The 17,868-nt window shown below is 32.0% G+C and overlaps 1 protein-coding gene and 1 non-coding gene across 2 annotated transcripts; one reads left to right on the forward strand and one right to left on the reverse strand.

The window, feature by feature from the left end:
• Window positions 1–1,535: 1,535 nt before the first annotated feature.
• Window positions 1,536–14,480, reverse strand: LOC114173701 (DNA-directed RNA polymerase IV subunit 1-like). Its single transcript, XM_028058243.1, is given in 17 exon segments — window positions 1,536–2,347; window positions 3,175–3,286; window positions 3,948–4,189; window positions 5,302–5,439; window positions 5,547–5,720; window positions 5,825–6,084; window positions 6,470–6,642; window positions 7,467–9,699; window positions 9,702–9,744; window positions 9,825–9,935; window positions 10,059–10,214; window positions 10,809–11,018; window positions 11,115–11,168; window positions 11,472–11,590; window positions 11,692–11,812; window positions 12,048–12,175; window positions 14,267–14,480. Coding segments are annotated over 16 exon segments (4,470 nt in total). The 5' UTR covers window positions 12,135–12,175; window positions 14,267–14,480; the 3' UTR covers window positions 1,536–2,110.
• On the forward strand, window positions 5,019–5,172 carry LOC114174743. Its single transcript, XR_003602706.1, has one exon. It is a non-coding gene; the product is annotated as a U1 spliceosomal RNA (small nuclear RNA).
• Window positions 14,481–17,868: the final 3,388 nt, after the last annotated feature.

The following is a 17,868-nucleotide window of genomic DNA, read 5'->3' on the forward strand; positions in this document are numbered from 1 at the left end:
AACTTGAATTCTGTTTGGGTAATAATATTAAAATCATCTAAAATCTAAAACTTGTCTTCATTTTATATTTGTAATAATTTCAAATTAGAGTGCTTATTATTATTATTATTTTGTTAAATCTACTCTCAGGTTCCATAACAACATATACATTAACAATTATCCGAATTTATTGTGTAAAATATAAATGATTGGACATCTAAATATAAAATGAGAGAATATATAATATTATACCGATGAATTTTACATACCAAACTTAGTGCACACAAATAACAATGTAGAAATACCTATTCACCTCTAACTTTTAATATTTTCGTCTACTTGGTTTAAAATTAGTGAGAGTTGAATATTTCATTTCTATAATGGCTCTTAAACTCAACACATTTTTATACCTTGTAATAAGAATTGTTTATTTTAGAACCGTGTTCACAAACACAACCAACAAATTATCTCCTCATACCATAGTGGAACAAACGCAAGAACAATTTACTGCTTTTATCTTAAGGAATTTATGAAAATATGCGAAAAAAAGAAAGAAAATGAGTACAAGAATTTGATGTGGAGATGTAATTAATAATTGTAGAGGTGCAGGAAGCAATAGCTATAGTCTTTCCATGTCTACCATTTTTTTTTTCATTTCATACGTTTTTTTTTAATCCACTTATATATGCTCCAACATCAAAGATTCTTTGCTTTGTGGCTTTCAATAAATTACAATTTGACAGTTTAGAGAACTTTAATTATTTAAAAAAAAAGCTTTACAGTATTTAATATTTCTAACTCGTTAAATTTTGGCTTGATGGATGCCTTGTTTAAAGTTTTTTTTTTAATCAAGATATTTTATTTTGAGTTAAAACTTATTAGAGTTTTCAAATTTATTCGATGTAGGTTTTGCTTGTAATGTGGTGAATTTGGATAAATTCCAATTATTACAATAAACATATTAATTCGCCTTAACAAGGATCAAACAGTTACCTGGGTCAAGGATCAAAAGCTTATTCAACATTGGATTCAAGAAACAAAGGGCTTTAACAATTCAATTTGAACTTCAATCTCTGTCACTAGAAGAACCCGTCCCACATTCTTAAAATTTAAGTTAGTTTATATTTATAGAGATTCTGCACTGTTTAAAAAGTTGAAAACAAGCTTTCGTGGGACTTTTAAGATGTCCAGTTTTAAGCCAACAATACACATTTACTTTTCAATTTTCTAAAAACAAGTTACATTAAATTATTAACCACATTTTAATTTGAACAACATATCTTAATTTAAACAGTAAATAAGAACAAATAAAGAAAAAGAAATGAATGAATTTTTGCCCTATAATAGTCCTACCCAACTTATCACAATGAATTGCATCCATCCAGTGGAAGATACCTATAGTTTCTATCCAGAACAGAGACTGAATTATAGTTTCAGTAACCTGCATTATTTTTGGTACGATAGGAAAAAGAGAAAATAAAAAGAACCCCTTTAAACTTTTGAAAGTAAATCTAAAGGGTTGGAAGCAGATCTGCTACACCACTGGTCAGGAGGAATACTCAGAAAGTGAAAACTGGTTGAAGAAAGTAGTGTGATTGAACAAGTAGGTTACGATAGAGATAAGAAAGTAGAGAGAAGATGATGGAATTTGATAAGCTACATATTGATTAATACAAATGGTCTCGGGTGTAAATCTTTTACAAGCTTCTCGTTGCTGCTTCCACTAGATCTTTATTTGCCTTACGTAATCGTTGGCAAACAAAGTATTAGTGGAAAAAGCAAAAAGAAGCTAAGGGTAAGAACCCAGGCCATACAAAAGAAAACTTAAACTGTCTACATATTGCTTTCACCTTGTATAATCCCCTTCTATGCATTATCTCAGTTCTTCCAAAACGTGCTTCTGCACTGCCTCTATCCGACGAGAAAAGCCCATGGAGATACCATACCACCCAAATAGCACGAAAAAAAGAAGCTTTCAAACTCTTTCCACCTTTTAGCTGGAGTAATGCCAATAACATAACTCTAAACTCGCAAAAGAGAACAATGCTTCTCTACCACAGATTCTGGACATGTTTCAAATCAAAGGTAGAAAAACAACGTTGCTGTTTGTGACTGTAGAGTCGAGGCACTACTAACACTTCCCACTAGAAAACACGACTTCTCTGTTCTGGTAGTCTGCATCGAGACTGCCACCATTTTTTGTGTCATCACGTCCTGACCATTTTTTCTTCTGGATCCTCGACATTTTTGGATTAACGATTTCAAGAGCACGAAGAATGCATTTGCGGTATGAAAAATCTTCAACAGTTCCATCAGTTCGTACTATATGGAAGCAGCGGCTATCCTTAAATTTAGGATGCCATCCAACCTGTGACCGAGAGCAAGAACAAACTTCATTACTCGATACATTTTAACTAGCAAAAGAAGCACGATTGATGCAGTATCTCCTCATTATTTACATAGCTGCTATATCATTATCACTAATAGGGATTACTACTTGAAAGCTACTACGTAATCATAATTATCAATTCCTAATGGCGGCATAATGCTTTAGTGGGACGTGGATTACTTCTATTTTAAATATTATACAAAGCTACTTTTATACTACAGCTAGAAATACTCAAAAGCCAAAACAGTAAATGGCCAGCATTAAAGAAATTCATGATAAATAAGACAATCACATTAGATCCAGGGGCAACAAGAACACAGTAATGAAGTCGAGGTATGAAAGACGATGGTGAAAATTAATAAAAACTAGCATAACACGTTAGATAAAAAATTAGCAAAATATGAACTTGCAAATCTAAAGGAAGAAAAAGAACTGAACATGCAGGAAAAAAGAAAAATAGCTCAGTAAACTTTGAAGAGTAAAGGAAACAAGACAACTTTTTGTGTAAATGTTGAAGGAAGAGTTTCAAATCCTATATTATGATTCTCAAGCAAAAATCACATTAGAAAATTTAGGAGAAATCACATTTTTGAAAACCCAAAACAAAATTGTTTCAAGGGTAAATTTTCATAATGAACTAACACACAAATAAAATAAAAAAAGACTTTTCAAGGGAACTTTCAAGAGGAATGTGAAGTGCGCTTCAATTTGATGTGCATTGCCTTTAAGCGCATTAAGACAAAACCAAGAAGAAACAAAATTATTTTTGTACCGCAAATCCAAAACCTTCACAAGAGAACACATACCTTAATGTCCTGTGGTCCAGTACCTAACTTCTCACTTCTACGAGGATGAAAATTCAGAACTCTTAGCATTGTAGATCTGTCAAACTCACTTACCAGCTCATCAATTGCATACCTACATAGACAACAGCCCAAATGTACAATTATTCTGCATGTCATAGATCCACAATCACAGAAGCGATCTTAGACAACCATACAAAACTGTGTCAAGATATACCTTGAGTTTGGCAACAATATATATAAAGTAGATATCAGAACCAATTTGTTATATTAGTTATTTGCTTCTGAAAATAACTACTGAGATAAATAGATAGAAATAAGTCCAAGATATTTGTAGTTGGTCTTATAATACTTTATACCAAACAAAGTGAAATAGCTACATAGAAAATGTAGCTAAGAACCAATTTGCTCCACGTTTAAGCTAGGTTGAGTCTCAAGATAGTGTTCGTATCTCTCATAAGTCTAAGGAACTCATTACTCAATGAAAAACTATTCTAAAATAATAAATAAGGACAATAAAATTTAACCAATAGCAAGAAAAAACCAAAGCATAATAAACACAAGCTTCCACCTGTATAAAAATTACTACAAAGTAGAAAGTAGCTAAGTGGAACTGCCTAACTGCAAGAAACAACCATGGCATAACAATACGTACAACCAGCTGTACCATATAATATTAGTTCGTGCTATATATGATGTGAATGTCATACATAGAATATACAGAACTATGTTCCATTAAAAAACACACAGAGTTTAGAAAAGGCTACAGTTCTTACTTGTTCAATATGCACCTTGAAGATTTAGTCAGGTCCTGAATATCATTTACCGTCACAAAATTTCTTACAATGTTTTTCCACTGTTTTCCCTCTTTAAAGGCATAACCTTTTTTATGCCTGAACTCAGAACCACATTTGTCAGATGAATAGTTGTGAGAATATACACCAATCTTATTGTTCGGCTTGTCAAAACTGGCTTCTAGCAGCTTATACACATCTACAGACTTGGCAACCTCATGTCCCTGATAAAATAAAATGTCGGACCATTGTAAATGACGGTATTACATGTACAACTTGCATGCTACAAGATAACTTTTCTACATAACAACCTAGAAACTCTTCCAAGTCCATCTTTTTTTCGGTATAAACCTTAATTTTTTGTCAGAGAAATGGTTAAGATAGTAAATTCACTAATAAAAAAACGAAAATGTTTGAATTGAAAATGGCAATTGGAGAAACAAAGGTCAAACGTTTTAACAATCTCATGATATGGAAAGCAGCTAAAAGTGTTTATAGAATGCATAACTCGCACTTATACTTGAAAGGTTCGCAGTAAAAAAGTCAGAAAGTCAACAAATAGGATGCTGCATTCTTGGGAGAAGTTGGTCAAACATTTTGTTACTGAAGTGAAATTCTTCTAACTTGCACATACCAGCCATATAAGTTTTCTATTAAAAAATTAACACTTTTAGGGCAATAAAAGCACAGGTACATTCCTGGGTTCTTTAAAAATCAACTCTTATATTATAAATATTAAAAACACTTTTTGGAGTTTTTATCACTCACACTGACCTTATATTATATATTAAGCATTTAATTTTATTTTTCAACTTCTTATTACTTTCTAATATACTTCTTAATTTTTTTTTCAATTTTTATTTAATATAACAACTAGTTCAAAAGTTTTTTTCTTGGCTATCTCAAACGAGTCTTGTCTTTATTTGTAAATTTAAATTTGTTAACCACTTTTCTACGTTGTTATAAGTTGTATCAGTATAAATTCTTAATCATAAATCCAAAATTTAATTTATATATTCAAAATATTTGTTTATTGTAAACATTAATTATAATATAATTTATGCAGTGAAAAAATTTTATTATTAAAAAAATAACCATTTATGACCTCCATTGCACCTTGGGTGGGGTCTCGCTCTGAAGTCTGCTCAAGTCGTAGAGACTTCATCATAATTTGTGAAGAGGGGGCCTGCATTCGTGCGGCCCCTGTTAAATAAAACATTTATCTTATACATTAAAAGACTAAAATGCTTGTATTGTAGAATAATCTTAATGATACATAATACATTAAATCTGAATGGAAGCAAGAAAATTAATTAATAGATAAGAAAACCAATACCTTCTCTGAATATATGATATCAAACAGTCCACTTGTCCCCATAGGGGGACAGTTTCCCCAAGCCAATGCATCCAGGCTGCCCTGGAGATTATCCATAACTCCAGACTTGGCAGCTTTTATAAAGCTCCTACCTGGGTTCTGCAATAACATTTGATAATTTCGACATGAATTATGCATGGGTTACCAAAATCTTAAAACATAAGAAATCATAGAGCATTGACTGAATAACAAATGTGAAAACTGACGGAAAAGCATGCTTGCACGAACGGTGTTGAAACGGACGCATGTTGTCGTTGCAGTGCCATGCCTTTAGCATTTAATCCCACAAACTCTCCACTAGCTGACAGACTATTGGCAAGAAGACGCAGATGCTTAGGAAGGATGGACTTTCCAGTATCACATATTGCAGATGCCAAACTCTACATGTAAACCATATGCCAGCAAATTAAATATGCATATATATACTACCATTATTTCATTTGGAACCTAAAAAAAAGAAAGGAATGTTTTTAATCATTCACACCTTGTAATAATATTGCCAGGCTACATCAATTCCAAAGGCTGATGAGATATAATTAATGTTGTCTGGATGACTCCGTGGCCAGTCAATTAGCTGCATTATCTTGTGACAATGATTTACAAGTACACCCCAGAACCTTCCAGTGTTACCCTCGCTGGCCACAATAACCCTCAAGTACAGTTCACCAGAAGAACCATTGTAAGAGTTTGTTACTTTTGATTGATTATTCCAGAGAATATCAACCTTCTTGATGTCCATAAATCCTAAATAACATTTCACGAATTCATAATAATGACAAAATATGAGTATATTTTACAACGCCGAGTAATACATATCTGTGCATGAGTCAGATGCAGTAAAGTTGGTCATAGGAAACCAAATCTATATTTCGAAATAATTCACCTATTTTATTTACAATTGTGTGCTTCTAACGTGGGTCCTCCTAAAAGAGAAGTATTAAAAATAACACTTTTAATTTCATATTTATAATAACTAAATACAGTGTACTTTTATTGTAGCAATCATGGAATCATAAAAGTAAAAGAAATGATCCACCAATGTATTTGCTCGAGAAGGTAATATTTAAAAAGTTCGCATATATAATCACCACTTGAAACAACAGAATATTCATATTAGATCACTGCCAACCTTTTATTGTTGTTTCTAGAAAAAAAGGTATCATCAAGTCCCGAACAGAATCCAGTTGTATAGGATTCTCAGAATTTTCAACAATTGTGACCGTAATGCAATCATCACCGTCTTCTTTATCTACAAAAGTGTCTTCACCATCCTTAGCCGTGGAATCACCGGAACACTTACTGCTATTTCATTGTCCAAGTAAGAAGGGATCAGTAAAGCAGTAAGAATGATAAGTAATGAAGAGAAGAGATAACGTAAGTGGTGTATTATTATTATAATCACTATAATTTTACAGAAGAAACCCATAAAGACAAAGAAAAGATAATTCCTTTGGAATATGGAAAACCGAATTTTCAGTACTATAAGCCTCAAAAAATTTATAGTCACAACTGGTTTTCCCAAATAGAATAGTTGCTATGGATCGGTCAAGGTCCAATAATTTCAAAAAATACCCTTGCCCTATTCACATCAATAGATCTACTCAATGATCATTAGATTTTTTGTTCTTGATCAAAATTGACAGTAATGAAAAATACATAACATTGGTCTTGTTGTAATTGAAACTTTGGGTACATACTCGCATTATACTGAATCACGGCTTTAAATAATGTCATTTATCTACTCAATTATAGATTTCAATCTTCCGATGTCATTTTCTTTTGGAATCTTGTAATCTGAAAAGTTCTTTGTAGTTCAGTAACAAATTCTGATTTTATCAGAGCCAGAGAATTTCAGTTCTATCAAAGGGTTCAGGCAAAAATATTGAGGGTATCATGAGTTTCACGAAAATTAGCTGGGTCGGTCAGTAAATATACAAGTAAAAAGCATATTCAACGATCCACTTGGCAATAATTGAAGCAACAAAAACATTCTGAATATACAAGAACAAGATGACAAGATGTCATTTATTGGCTATCTACAATAGTAATTAAGTATCCTTACTCTTCAAGCACAAAGTCAAGTAAGAACAAATATTGTTGGAAGCACCATAACAGAAGAAACTTACTTGCTTGATATTTTCAAGTTGGTAAAAGAGACTTTTAGTTCTTTTCTCTGGGAGTAATATCTCTCGTAAAGACAGTCAATGATAGAATGCACTTTCAACTCTCTTCTCTTTAGAATTTCCTTGTCTAAATGAAAGTGGCAGACCCAGGGACTGCATTTCTCTAGGTTGCTGCTATCATGTCGGGTGATTATCATCACAGTAGAAACAATTTTTGAGAACAGCAATCTTTCCAAATAATTCTTAACTTCTAAAGCTGCATATTCAAACCCATGTCTCTGTTTACCAACTTTTTCAGAAAAAAATAAAGTCACAGACTGGTCACCACTTTTTTTCCTTGAACCACATTCAAGAACATTTTTCAAATTCAGCAAAGGTGACGTTTCAAGTAGACTAACTGGTTGATCCAAAGCACTGTATCCAGCTTCTGAAACTGCGGAAGCAGAAAGTGCCCCAACTGGTTCGCCACCAATAGCATACTCTTGGAAACTTCTATCACATGAAGAGTTCTCTTCAGTATCATAAGAAAACTGAATAAGTTGATTACCATATAAATTTCTCACTGTTCCATCATATGCAGCAAACAAATCACGCATGAAGAACATCAATCTTCGTGTTAATGTTCCAGGAACGTCTGCATTTTCACTGAAACCACTAGCACGGACTGACACAGAATGAACAAAACATTCAAGTGGATTCAACCCGGTTAGAAATGAGCTTTTGACCACAGCACATGGAATGTAAGACTGAACAGATTCAAAGGTACCAGAGTGTATCTGGATTGAATCAAGCCCCTTTTCACTATTCCAAGCAGGACATGAAAGATGACGGGGTAGTCTGTAAGATAAGCGGACCAGAGAATTTTGCATGCCAAGGCACATGGAATGTTGCGCTAATCTCACTAAACTACTCTTGCTTCCAGCCTTATTCATGGCAAGAAAAGTATTGTCTGTACATGCATATTTGTCAGCTAAACTTTGAATATTGCGAAAAACTTGCCTAAAAGCATCAACTGATGCTTGACTGAGAGCAGCAGATATTTGTCTTTCATAATTCAGACTATCTGCATCAACAGTCATAGATTTTTCACTCTCTTCTTCATGATTTCCAGATAAAAAATCACAATAGCAATCTAACAATAATTGCTTGAAATTACATGCCTTTTCTGCATCTTGTAAACCATAAAATATTTCCTCAATCATGTTTTTTCGTGCATAGGAATCAGAAGAGAGGTACAAATCTGAGAGTGAAACACTAAAACCAATCATAGATAACCATTCACACAAAACATTCTGCGCAGCAAACAAAAAGTCTAGAGATTTCCCTTGAAAATGTTCCACAAGACTCTGGAAAACATTGCAATCAGAATCACGTAACCATCCAGAAGCCTCAAAAGAAGATACAAGCTCCCCATCACTAACAACAACACCATCCGAAGGAAAGGAATAGTCAAAATCAGAAGGCAAGAGCATGCTAAACAATTGTTTGCCACTCCAAAATGAGCTTTTACTTGAAGGAGCTTTTACAATTGAAGGAGGAGCTAAACCTTTGTCACAAAGCATTTGAAGCTGCTGCATCTGGTAAACATCTAAAATGACCCCATCTTCCAGTAGCAAATATGCAGCAGTCAAACTATCCTCGGAAAGTGAAAGCAGATTTCTACCACTTTGCCCATTAAACAATTGTCTATCTAAAGCAACAAGCTCGTTAAGCTCAACTCTTGCACTAATTGATTGTGGAATATACCCGTGAAGGCAATCACCATCAAAATCCCCACGAAGCGGAGAACAACAAAGTGGGTTAATGCACACTACAGAAGATATTGGAAGGACCCTAACAGAGAGAGCAATCATAGAATGTTGATGTATGGAAGGAGGCCTATTTATAAGAACTTTATCCCCATCACAAAGAGGCCTATAAATTCGGTCTCCTATCTGTAGATCTTCCTTTTTAAACAGATGAATTGAACTACCCTTTCTGCAAACCATTATTTCTCCCTTCTCTAACAGGCGTAGCTCACAACAATAAAGCATCTTTTCCAAATTCTGCCTGTTAACATACTCAGAAACCTGCAAACTTTCAGCAATATGACAAGGTATACCAATTTCATTGAGCTCAAGGTATGGATCACCAACAACCACAGTACGGAACGTACTATCATTGCGTTTTCCAAGAACCACATCTTTTATCCATCTTAAACCAGAAGAATTGCAAGCATTTTCTGCAACTTTTTTTTTTGGATATCAGCAAAAATAGTATTAGGTGTTTTATCAGGATTTAGCTGCATTTCAAAAGAAAAAAAAAAACATAAGAAAAAGGAAAGAATCATGACAAAGTGACAAAAATAACAAACAGAAAAACGGTTCAGCATCTTGCCTTAGAAATTCTCAGGCAATCCAAAACACGAGAACTTAACTCATTAGCTGTACCCCTGAAATCAACCAATTTCTTACAAGATCGAGTCCTGTCATCCTAAAAAAATTAACCATATTTGTTATATTAAAAAAACAAGGATATTGACACCATGCGACTAGTTGTGACAGCTTATAAATATTATTAAAAACTAAAACAAATGCTGAAAACATATATACTTACAAAACTCAATCGGTTTCCATTAGAAATTGCATAAGGGACTTCTGTTACACGATGACAATTTGGAGTCACTGGGAAGCAATTAAGACTGATCAAATTTTTTCTTGGAATATATTTTTCAATGAAGTTCGGATCAACATCATTCAACAAAGAAATAACCTGAAAATAAAAATATATGAAATTTACCCTGTTAGCCCCGACCAAAAACCATGACCACATATTAGGAATAACTCAAAAGTACCATAAAAATTCAGAAAACGTAAGTTTGGCTTTTAATTGCAAGAAATGGGAAAACCGTAGTTTTCAGGCTTTGTTTTTCATTCACTTAAAAAAACAAAAAGGTATTTCAGGAAATGGAAGGTCACGCTAAAGTTATTGGTACACTGATAATTTCTAGTAATTGTGTCAATGAAACCTCACAATGATGTTTTTATAATCAATGTAATAATCATTACAACAGTGTCAATTTCACATTCTAATTTACAGCTAACAAATGTTACAGCTAATTTACATTCAGAACACTCACTCTCAAGCTGGCATATCTATGTCTATCTGTCTAGATGTCAATCTATCAATATATGTGTGTGTGCAAGTATGTGTGCATGTCCATATTCCTCCATCAAATTAAGTTTCTTTAAAGAAGGACATTATGCTTAAATGAATGTCTTTAATTTTTTATATACTGCAAAACTATCGTATCCCAAGGAAAAATATACAAAACTGCAAAAATCATGCAAGTGTGGGTAGCGCTACCTGTCCTGGTGATAAAACCCTTCTATTTACATAATTTTCTTCTTGTTGAGCATCATAAGGAATAAAATCCCAATAATCAGGTGGCAGGCTTCGTCCCAAAGTTTTCTTTGAAGACTTATAATTCACTTCAACAATAATTGCTGTTCTTCTGTAGAGATCATTGGACGAAAATTTAAACTTCATTGCTGGATAACGGCCCACCCCATTTCCCTGTTAGTTGAACAAGTTGTCATGCCAAGCAAACAACATAATAATAAAAAATCAATTTCCTTTGAAGCATATTAACAGGTGAAAACACTAACTTACAGAACAATATTTGCAATTGATAGACTGCTTGATTCCAAAGATTAATTGAGCACCCTGTAAGAAGAAAATGAAATATCAATAGGAAGTAGGATAACAAGTAGAAACAAATTCCATACAGGTATGTCACATTGTACTACAGGTCATTAAACCTCTCAAATGATGTCTGATTGTACCTTAGAAACGTATGCAATTTGAAAGGTGGTAAATATTTGGGAAAGATTTTAAAATCCTAAAAGTTTGCCTATGATCTAAATGAATATTTGGTTTAACTTATAACTTATCTTATACAGTAGCAGTGAACTACAGCCAACTACTTATTATAACAAAAATCAGACTTAGTATCAGTATGTATCTGACCTTAGATTTATGACGAATAGATTTACAAACAGGGCAAATCTTATTCAAGATTTGTGCAATCTCTGACATAAAATATGGATGGAGTATGGGAAAAGGAAATCTGATAACTCCAAAATGACCTGAAATTAAATATTCATATTTTCAGAGCCTTCACTAATAAATTACAATTATCATAACAAAATTTCTAAACACAATTTTCATATACTTCGTGCATTCACACCTTCACAAAACTTTTTGTCTTTAGAACCACAAGTGGCACACTCGTCAGATGTATTTGGAAGTCCCAAAGTAGACCCAGTGACCTGCCCGGCTGCATTTATCTCCAAAACAGAGACTTTCTCCTGTAGATGTAAAACTAATTAACATTTAATATGTGCTTAACAAATTACAAGGCAGTTCCACCCAATAGATTCATCTCTTAAAAGGTAAACAAAATTAATGGCCCACCCTCCACTTAGTGTTAATGTGTTACACAGTAAGTGAACCCCATTTGATCCCACAAAGAAAGTTGCAACGAACTAACAATAGAGAATAATTAAAAAACTAAAATGGATATAAGATGAAGAATATACTTACTATATCATTTTCAGTTAAGACATCAAAATTTATCGCTTTAATGACACCAGATGGCGCTTGGTTTCCGTAGAAAAACTCATCATCCATGGAACTTGGTAACCTTTTCTCAGCAAAATATTTCAAGTGACCTGTTCATTGCAAAGCATGAAAATATGGTTGAGTAACACTGATACAACAAAAAAATTCTAAAAACTAGAGAGAGGTACAGAAAAATGTCATCAAAATTTATGAAGAAAACAATTTATAGACAGAAATGTTCTCAAAATATTCACATTAAGAAAGTGTTATCAATTGCGGATGGCAAAAGGCCAAAATTTTGCATATAAACACGTCATTCTGGCCTATGGTGCTGCCATAGCAGGCCTCCATTAACAAATTGCGCATGCCAATTGGCAAGCCATTCTATAATGCCACCGCCACTTAACAAAGATGTTTAGAAATCAGCAACGTAAGGCGCAACAGTATTTCCTTAAAGAGAAGAATTTTCTGTAGTGTGTTTAAATGTTCCTAAGCAATTAAAGACAAGAAAGAATCCAAATTGTTGGTCAAAAATAGTAGAATCAATGGCAGATGGCAGAAGGCAAATTTTCCAATAAATTTCCTTAAGGGGAATTCCTAAACATGGAAAAAATTCCACCATATCAAGAACTTTGTGAGCACTTAAAGAAAAGGAAAAACCCAATATTGATGGCAGGAATAGCATTGTCAATCGCAGGGTGGAACACCAAAATTCCACCATATAAACGCGACTTTATGAATGGTGGCCCTCCCATCGCAAATTGCCTCTGGCAGTAGGCAAGCAATTGCACCATAGCGCAGCAATTTAAAAAAGATGTCTAGATTTCAGCACCTTCATATTTTCTGACAAAGTATACTCAATAAACTCCAAAACCAGGGGAAACCATCCAAACAGTGAACTGCCCGTTTCCAATGTACTTCTTAAAAACAAATTATCTAACAGTACCTCCTATGGAATCATAAAAGTTTACTGACAAGTTAGAACCCATATCCTTGAAAACCAACGGCAGGCCATCGGAGCAGAGAACCACATAATAATAATCAAGTATATAGGTCCCTCGGTTATATGGGACCTTAGAAGTTGAATAACCTCATAATAGTCTAATTTATAAATTTATATATCATATATATTTTCAACTCCATGAGCAGCTAGATTTTCTTACACCTGCTGTTTATGATTATTCTACTTCCCAAACCAAACCAATTGCATTCTCCAGGTGCTCCATCCTGTTCACATTATAATGTTTACAGATTTGGACACAGCCACCAAGTTCTTACCCCAGAATCCTATCTCAAAAACAAGCGTCTCCTAGCCAAAATAAAATCCCAAAAAATCCTGTAAGTTTACTCCTTTAGATCTCCACATTGTAGAAACCTACTGAGAACCTAGACAACATACACCAAGCTCCAATATCATTTCGTGGGCCAAACCCTCAAATGGTGAATGCATGCCAAGTCACCAAGCAATTCTCATTTTTACACGGGTAGCTAAAACCAATTCCGCCGAAACTCAAGCATGCAAAACCAAACACATCACACAACAGACCTGTTTTGACACATCAGAAAAAGGGTGGCTAAAAAACACAGCTCTGACTCGAAAAAATAAAATGCGAAATAAATATCTGTCACTGCAAAAATAATTATTTGTCCTCGTTAGACCGTGAAAATGAACTAGGCCTGGTTGGATAAGCCCAGAAAGAATAAGGAGATGAAAGGAAATTAATGGCATGCACGCGGATGTGAGATATTGATAAACACCTTATGCAAGACGCTTACTTTTATCTGCTTCTCTGAATCCAAAAGTTCAATTACGGCAAAATGTGAAATCGGGGATGCAACATGATGAGAAGGAAACAAAATATCGTGCATTTCAGAGGATAAAAATCTAAATTGCGATCAAACGAAAAACTCCCTACTCCAAAAATGCATACCAGACCCACAAAACGCATGAGCTGAAGAAACATAAAATCATCATTGGAATAACCTGAATGAATCGATCAAGAGGCCTAGAGTTCTCAAAGCACGATTATTTACCATGCAGCACAAAAGATCATGCACATTTTGCCACGAAGTACAGCCCACCACCGTACTCGCCAATGAACCGATTAACGGAGTTTCAGTACAACAAAAAAAAAAGAAAAAAAAAACTGAAAGCATTGAATAGCGTTACGCGAGAAAGAGAAAGAGAGGTTATTACTCACCCGAGTGAATGATCGAGTTGAACAGCTCCCAGAGTGAGTGTTTATGTAAGCTGGCAATGCTTTGCGAAGACCAAAATCGAAGGAAAAAACGATTTTTGCAGTAAGTGAGAGAGTGAGAGAGCGCAGTAAAGAAGAATGAAGAAACGCCGCCGGTCACTTTCGAAGTGACCACGAGACAAACGCCGAGTGTAGAGCCAGGCCGCGATAAAAGGTTTCTCACTCTGCTTTTTGGCTCTTGTCTCTAGGTTATATATAACCCTTCTCTCTGCTTCTCTTTTACGCCTTTGCCCTCTCCTTTCACTTTTTTTTTTTTTTTCTATTTTCTCACTCCAACATTATTAATATACTGCCACCCACCAACTAATATTCACTTTCTTTTTTTCTTTTTTTATGCAACTAATTTCTTTATATAATATAAACAATTTGTTAATTCAGAACTATTTAATGACTTCTTAAAACATCAAATCTTTATATAGCTAAAGTAAGATATCATAGAAAAAATATGTTACGGAAATAAGTTTTCTAACGTTTTCATTAAATATTAAATTTCATTACTCAGACCCCTAGATTGTATCGATGTTAAATAGTGTAAACATCCAATATCATATAGTTATGAAAAAAATTATACATATTTTCTGTACATACATAAATAAGTTTAAAAAGAATGTTCGTATAGCTTACATCATATAAAACTGTTATAAATAAATAAAAAAGTTTGTTCGTATAAATTACATCTTAAATAGTTTCCACTTTAGTACATCGTCATACCTGCACAATTGTGGGTTAAATGGACTTTCTCGCACCAATCAAAGTATAATTAAAAGTGATTTTATTTATAGTTAAATACAAAATGTGTTGAATATTAAATTACATAATAAAAAATATAAAATTATCACAAGATAATACAAATTAACGTCAAAGTCATTAATCAATTAAAGTGATTTTATCATTGATGTGATAGAGTTTTACTTTCTGAAGCTTTTTCCATAAATAATTTTTTTAATTCATTATAAAACTAAACACATAAATTGTAATAATTAAAAACTCTAATCCAAACTTTAGAAATACTTGTTTGTACCTTTCAAATCAAATACAAACAACCAATTCTTGGTTCAAAGCAAAGGCTCCACATTGCTCGAAAGAAGATAATTGCAGTATTTATTAAAAACACAATAACCCAAAGCTTTACTTAATTCCTCTTAGAGGAATTGATTAATCTTATTATTGTTATCAAATTGGGTAAACTTTTACTAATAAAAAATATAAAATAAATAAATATTAAGCAATTGAAATTATATAGATGTTAAATATAATTTTCCATTAACAAATGCACATTATGATGGCATTTACTTTATCTGGTGTAAGATAAAGCTTGAGAATTTTGTTACCTCTTGCAGTTTTTTATTTTTTCTTCAGACATAATGGAAGGAAAACGCAACTTGTGTTTCAACACTCTCATTTTCGCTTGGAAAGATTAATATTTGAATAACAAAACTTCAAAAATTACAACTTATACTAAAGATTTTCAAGGACAAACATGTTGTTCTAGGGATCTTTTTCATAAATACCCAAATCTAATAGTCACCTATTTCCGAATCTTTCATTTTCACCGTGTTATGATTTATGATCATTTATTTATATTTACGATATTTCAGTGTTCAATTGATATTCTAAACATGGAGAAAAAAAATAACTTATTTTTTTCTACAAATAAAATTATTAATCTTTGAAATTTATTTTATTTAGTTGAATATTTTATTGAAAAAAAATCAAGAAGGAATCCCGTAGAAATATCATTACTCCTTGACCATAATTGAAGTAATTATCGTGTGAAAAACTACACAACTTTCGAGTTCACAGGTGCAAACTCAATCTTGTTACATGATTCTCTGTTCTTATTCCCAGAATATATAATATCTATTTTATTTTATTCACATTTTAGTCATATTCAATTATTTTATTATTTTTGTTATATTACGATATCTACATTTATTTTCCTATTTTTCTCTGCTTCATGTCCTATGTTTCTAAACAAGAAGAATAAGAGTACAGAATTAGGGAACAAGAGACTTAATAACACTGGTAGCATAATACAGAAAAGGTATATTTTATTTTACCAAGTAGAAAAGAACACTTATTTACAAAACTTTTCATCATGTTTTGAGGTGGTGCACGTGGATCCAACGTTTTCCAAACAAAACAAAACATTGGAGTTTGCATGTCCATCTGCTTGATTTGTCTTTTCTAAGAAAATAAATAAGGAAAAAAAAAGAACACGTGAGTGTAGCAATTGAGTGGAATGAGAGAGGTGTAGAAAGAGAAGTTTAATAGTAATTTTATTATTATGAACTAGCGTAACACAGGCGCTATCGCGCCTGTGTGTATGTATTTTTTAAAATGCGTGATATTATATTAATAGGTGATAATATTATAATATTATTAAGTTAATATATATTTTAAAATTATATTTATTAAAAATAAAATAAAATATATCAAAACAGATAAAAAAATAACCATTGATAAATAAAGAAGAAGAGAAGAAACATAGACATCTGATTTTATAAAAAGTTTGTAAAAGTAACGGTCAATTTTTTAAAATTTAATAAATTGTTATATTTAAAGGGTAAAATCGGTATTTTGAAAAGTGGACACAAAAAGGGGAATCCCCTTTATATATTGTTATAGATACTTGAAAGTATGGTTCAAGTTTCCATCAAGTTGTCTGTGTCAGGTTAGAACATTAATATTCTTATCACATGCAATGATTTTATTACGGAATTTAGTTATGTTACGGATTTCACAAATTTAAATACATTATTATTTCCTACACAGGTATACAGCTTAATATTTATAATAATATGATTGTAACATATGTTAATAACAATTTATTTGAATTCGTTTTAATTAATTTAAAACCTTTTTCTATATAACAAAAAATTTCTGTAATTAATAAAAATATAATTAAATTATAGTTTAAATATTAATTTAATCAATGATTCTCATCAATTTATTTAATTCAGTTTTAATATGTTATTTATTTATTTAATTTTGTCTTAATTTTTGTATTTTTTTTAATTTAACTTTTTTAAGTTATTTAAATAATTAATAAAGGACAATGAATCGTGTACGTTATATGTTGATATGATTATTTATTTATTTCTTTTATTTTCTATTTTATTTTATTTATTACTTTTTTAATTTAAAAAAAATATTTAATTCTCAAATAAATATGGTGTTATGTGACAGTACTAATGTCACTAATGTCACGTGTAAATATAATATCTTATATTCAATTTAATTTTTATATTTATTATTTTTATTCAGTATAGTTTTTTTTAATAAAATAATTATATCATTTTCTAAATTTAAATTTAGTTTAACTTTTATATAAATATTATTTAGATACTTTTATTAAAATTAATATTTTTGTTAAATATTTTTTTTTAAGATTACTATTGATTTAAAATTACAACAAAAAATTAAAAATTAAAATTAACATTATTAATTTAAAATTACAAGAAGTTAAAATCAGATAAAATGGAAACTAATACCATGTTTATTTAATACTTTATTTAACACAATTTTGAAGAAAAATGAAGGTA

Source organism: Vigna unguiculata, chromosome 2 (assembly GCF_004118075.2).
Source record: "Vigna unguiculata cultivar IT97K-499-35 chromosome 2, ASM411807v1, whole genome shotgun sequence".
In the NCBI taxonomy this organism is placed as follows: Eukaryota; Viridiplantae; Streptophyta; class Magnoliopsida; order Fabales; family Fabaceae; genus Vigna; species Vigna unguiculata.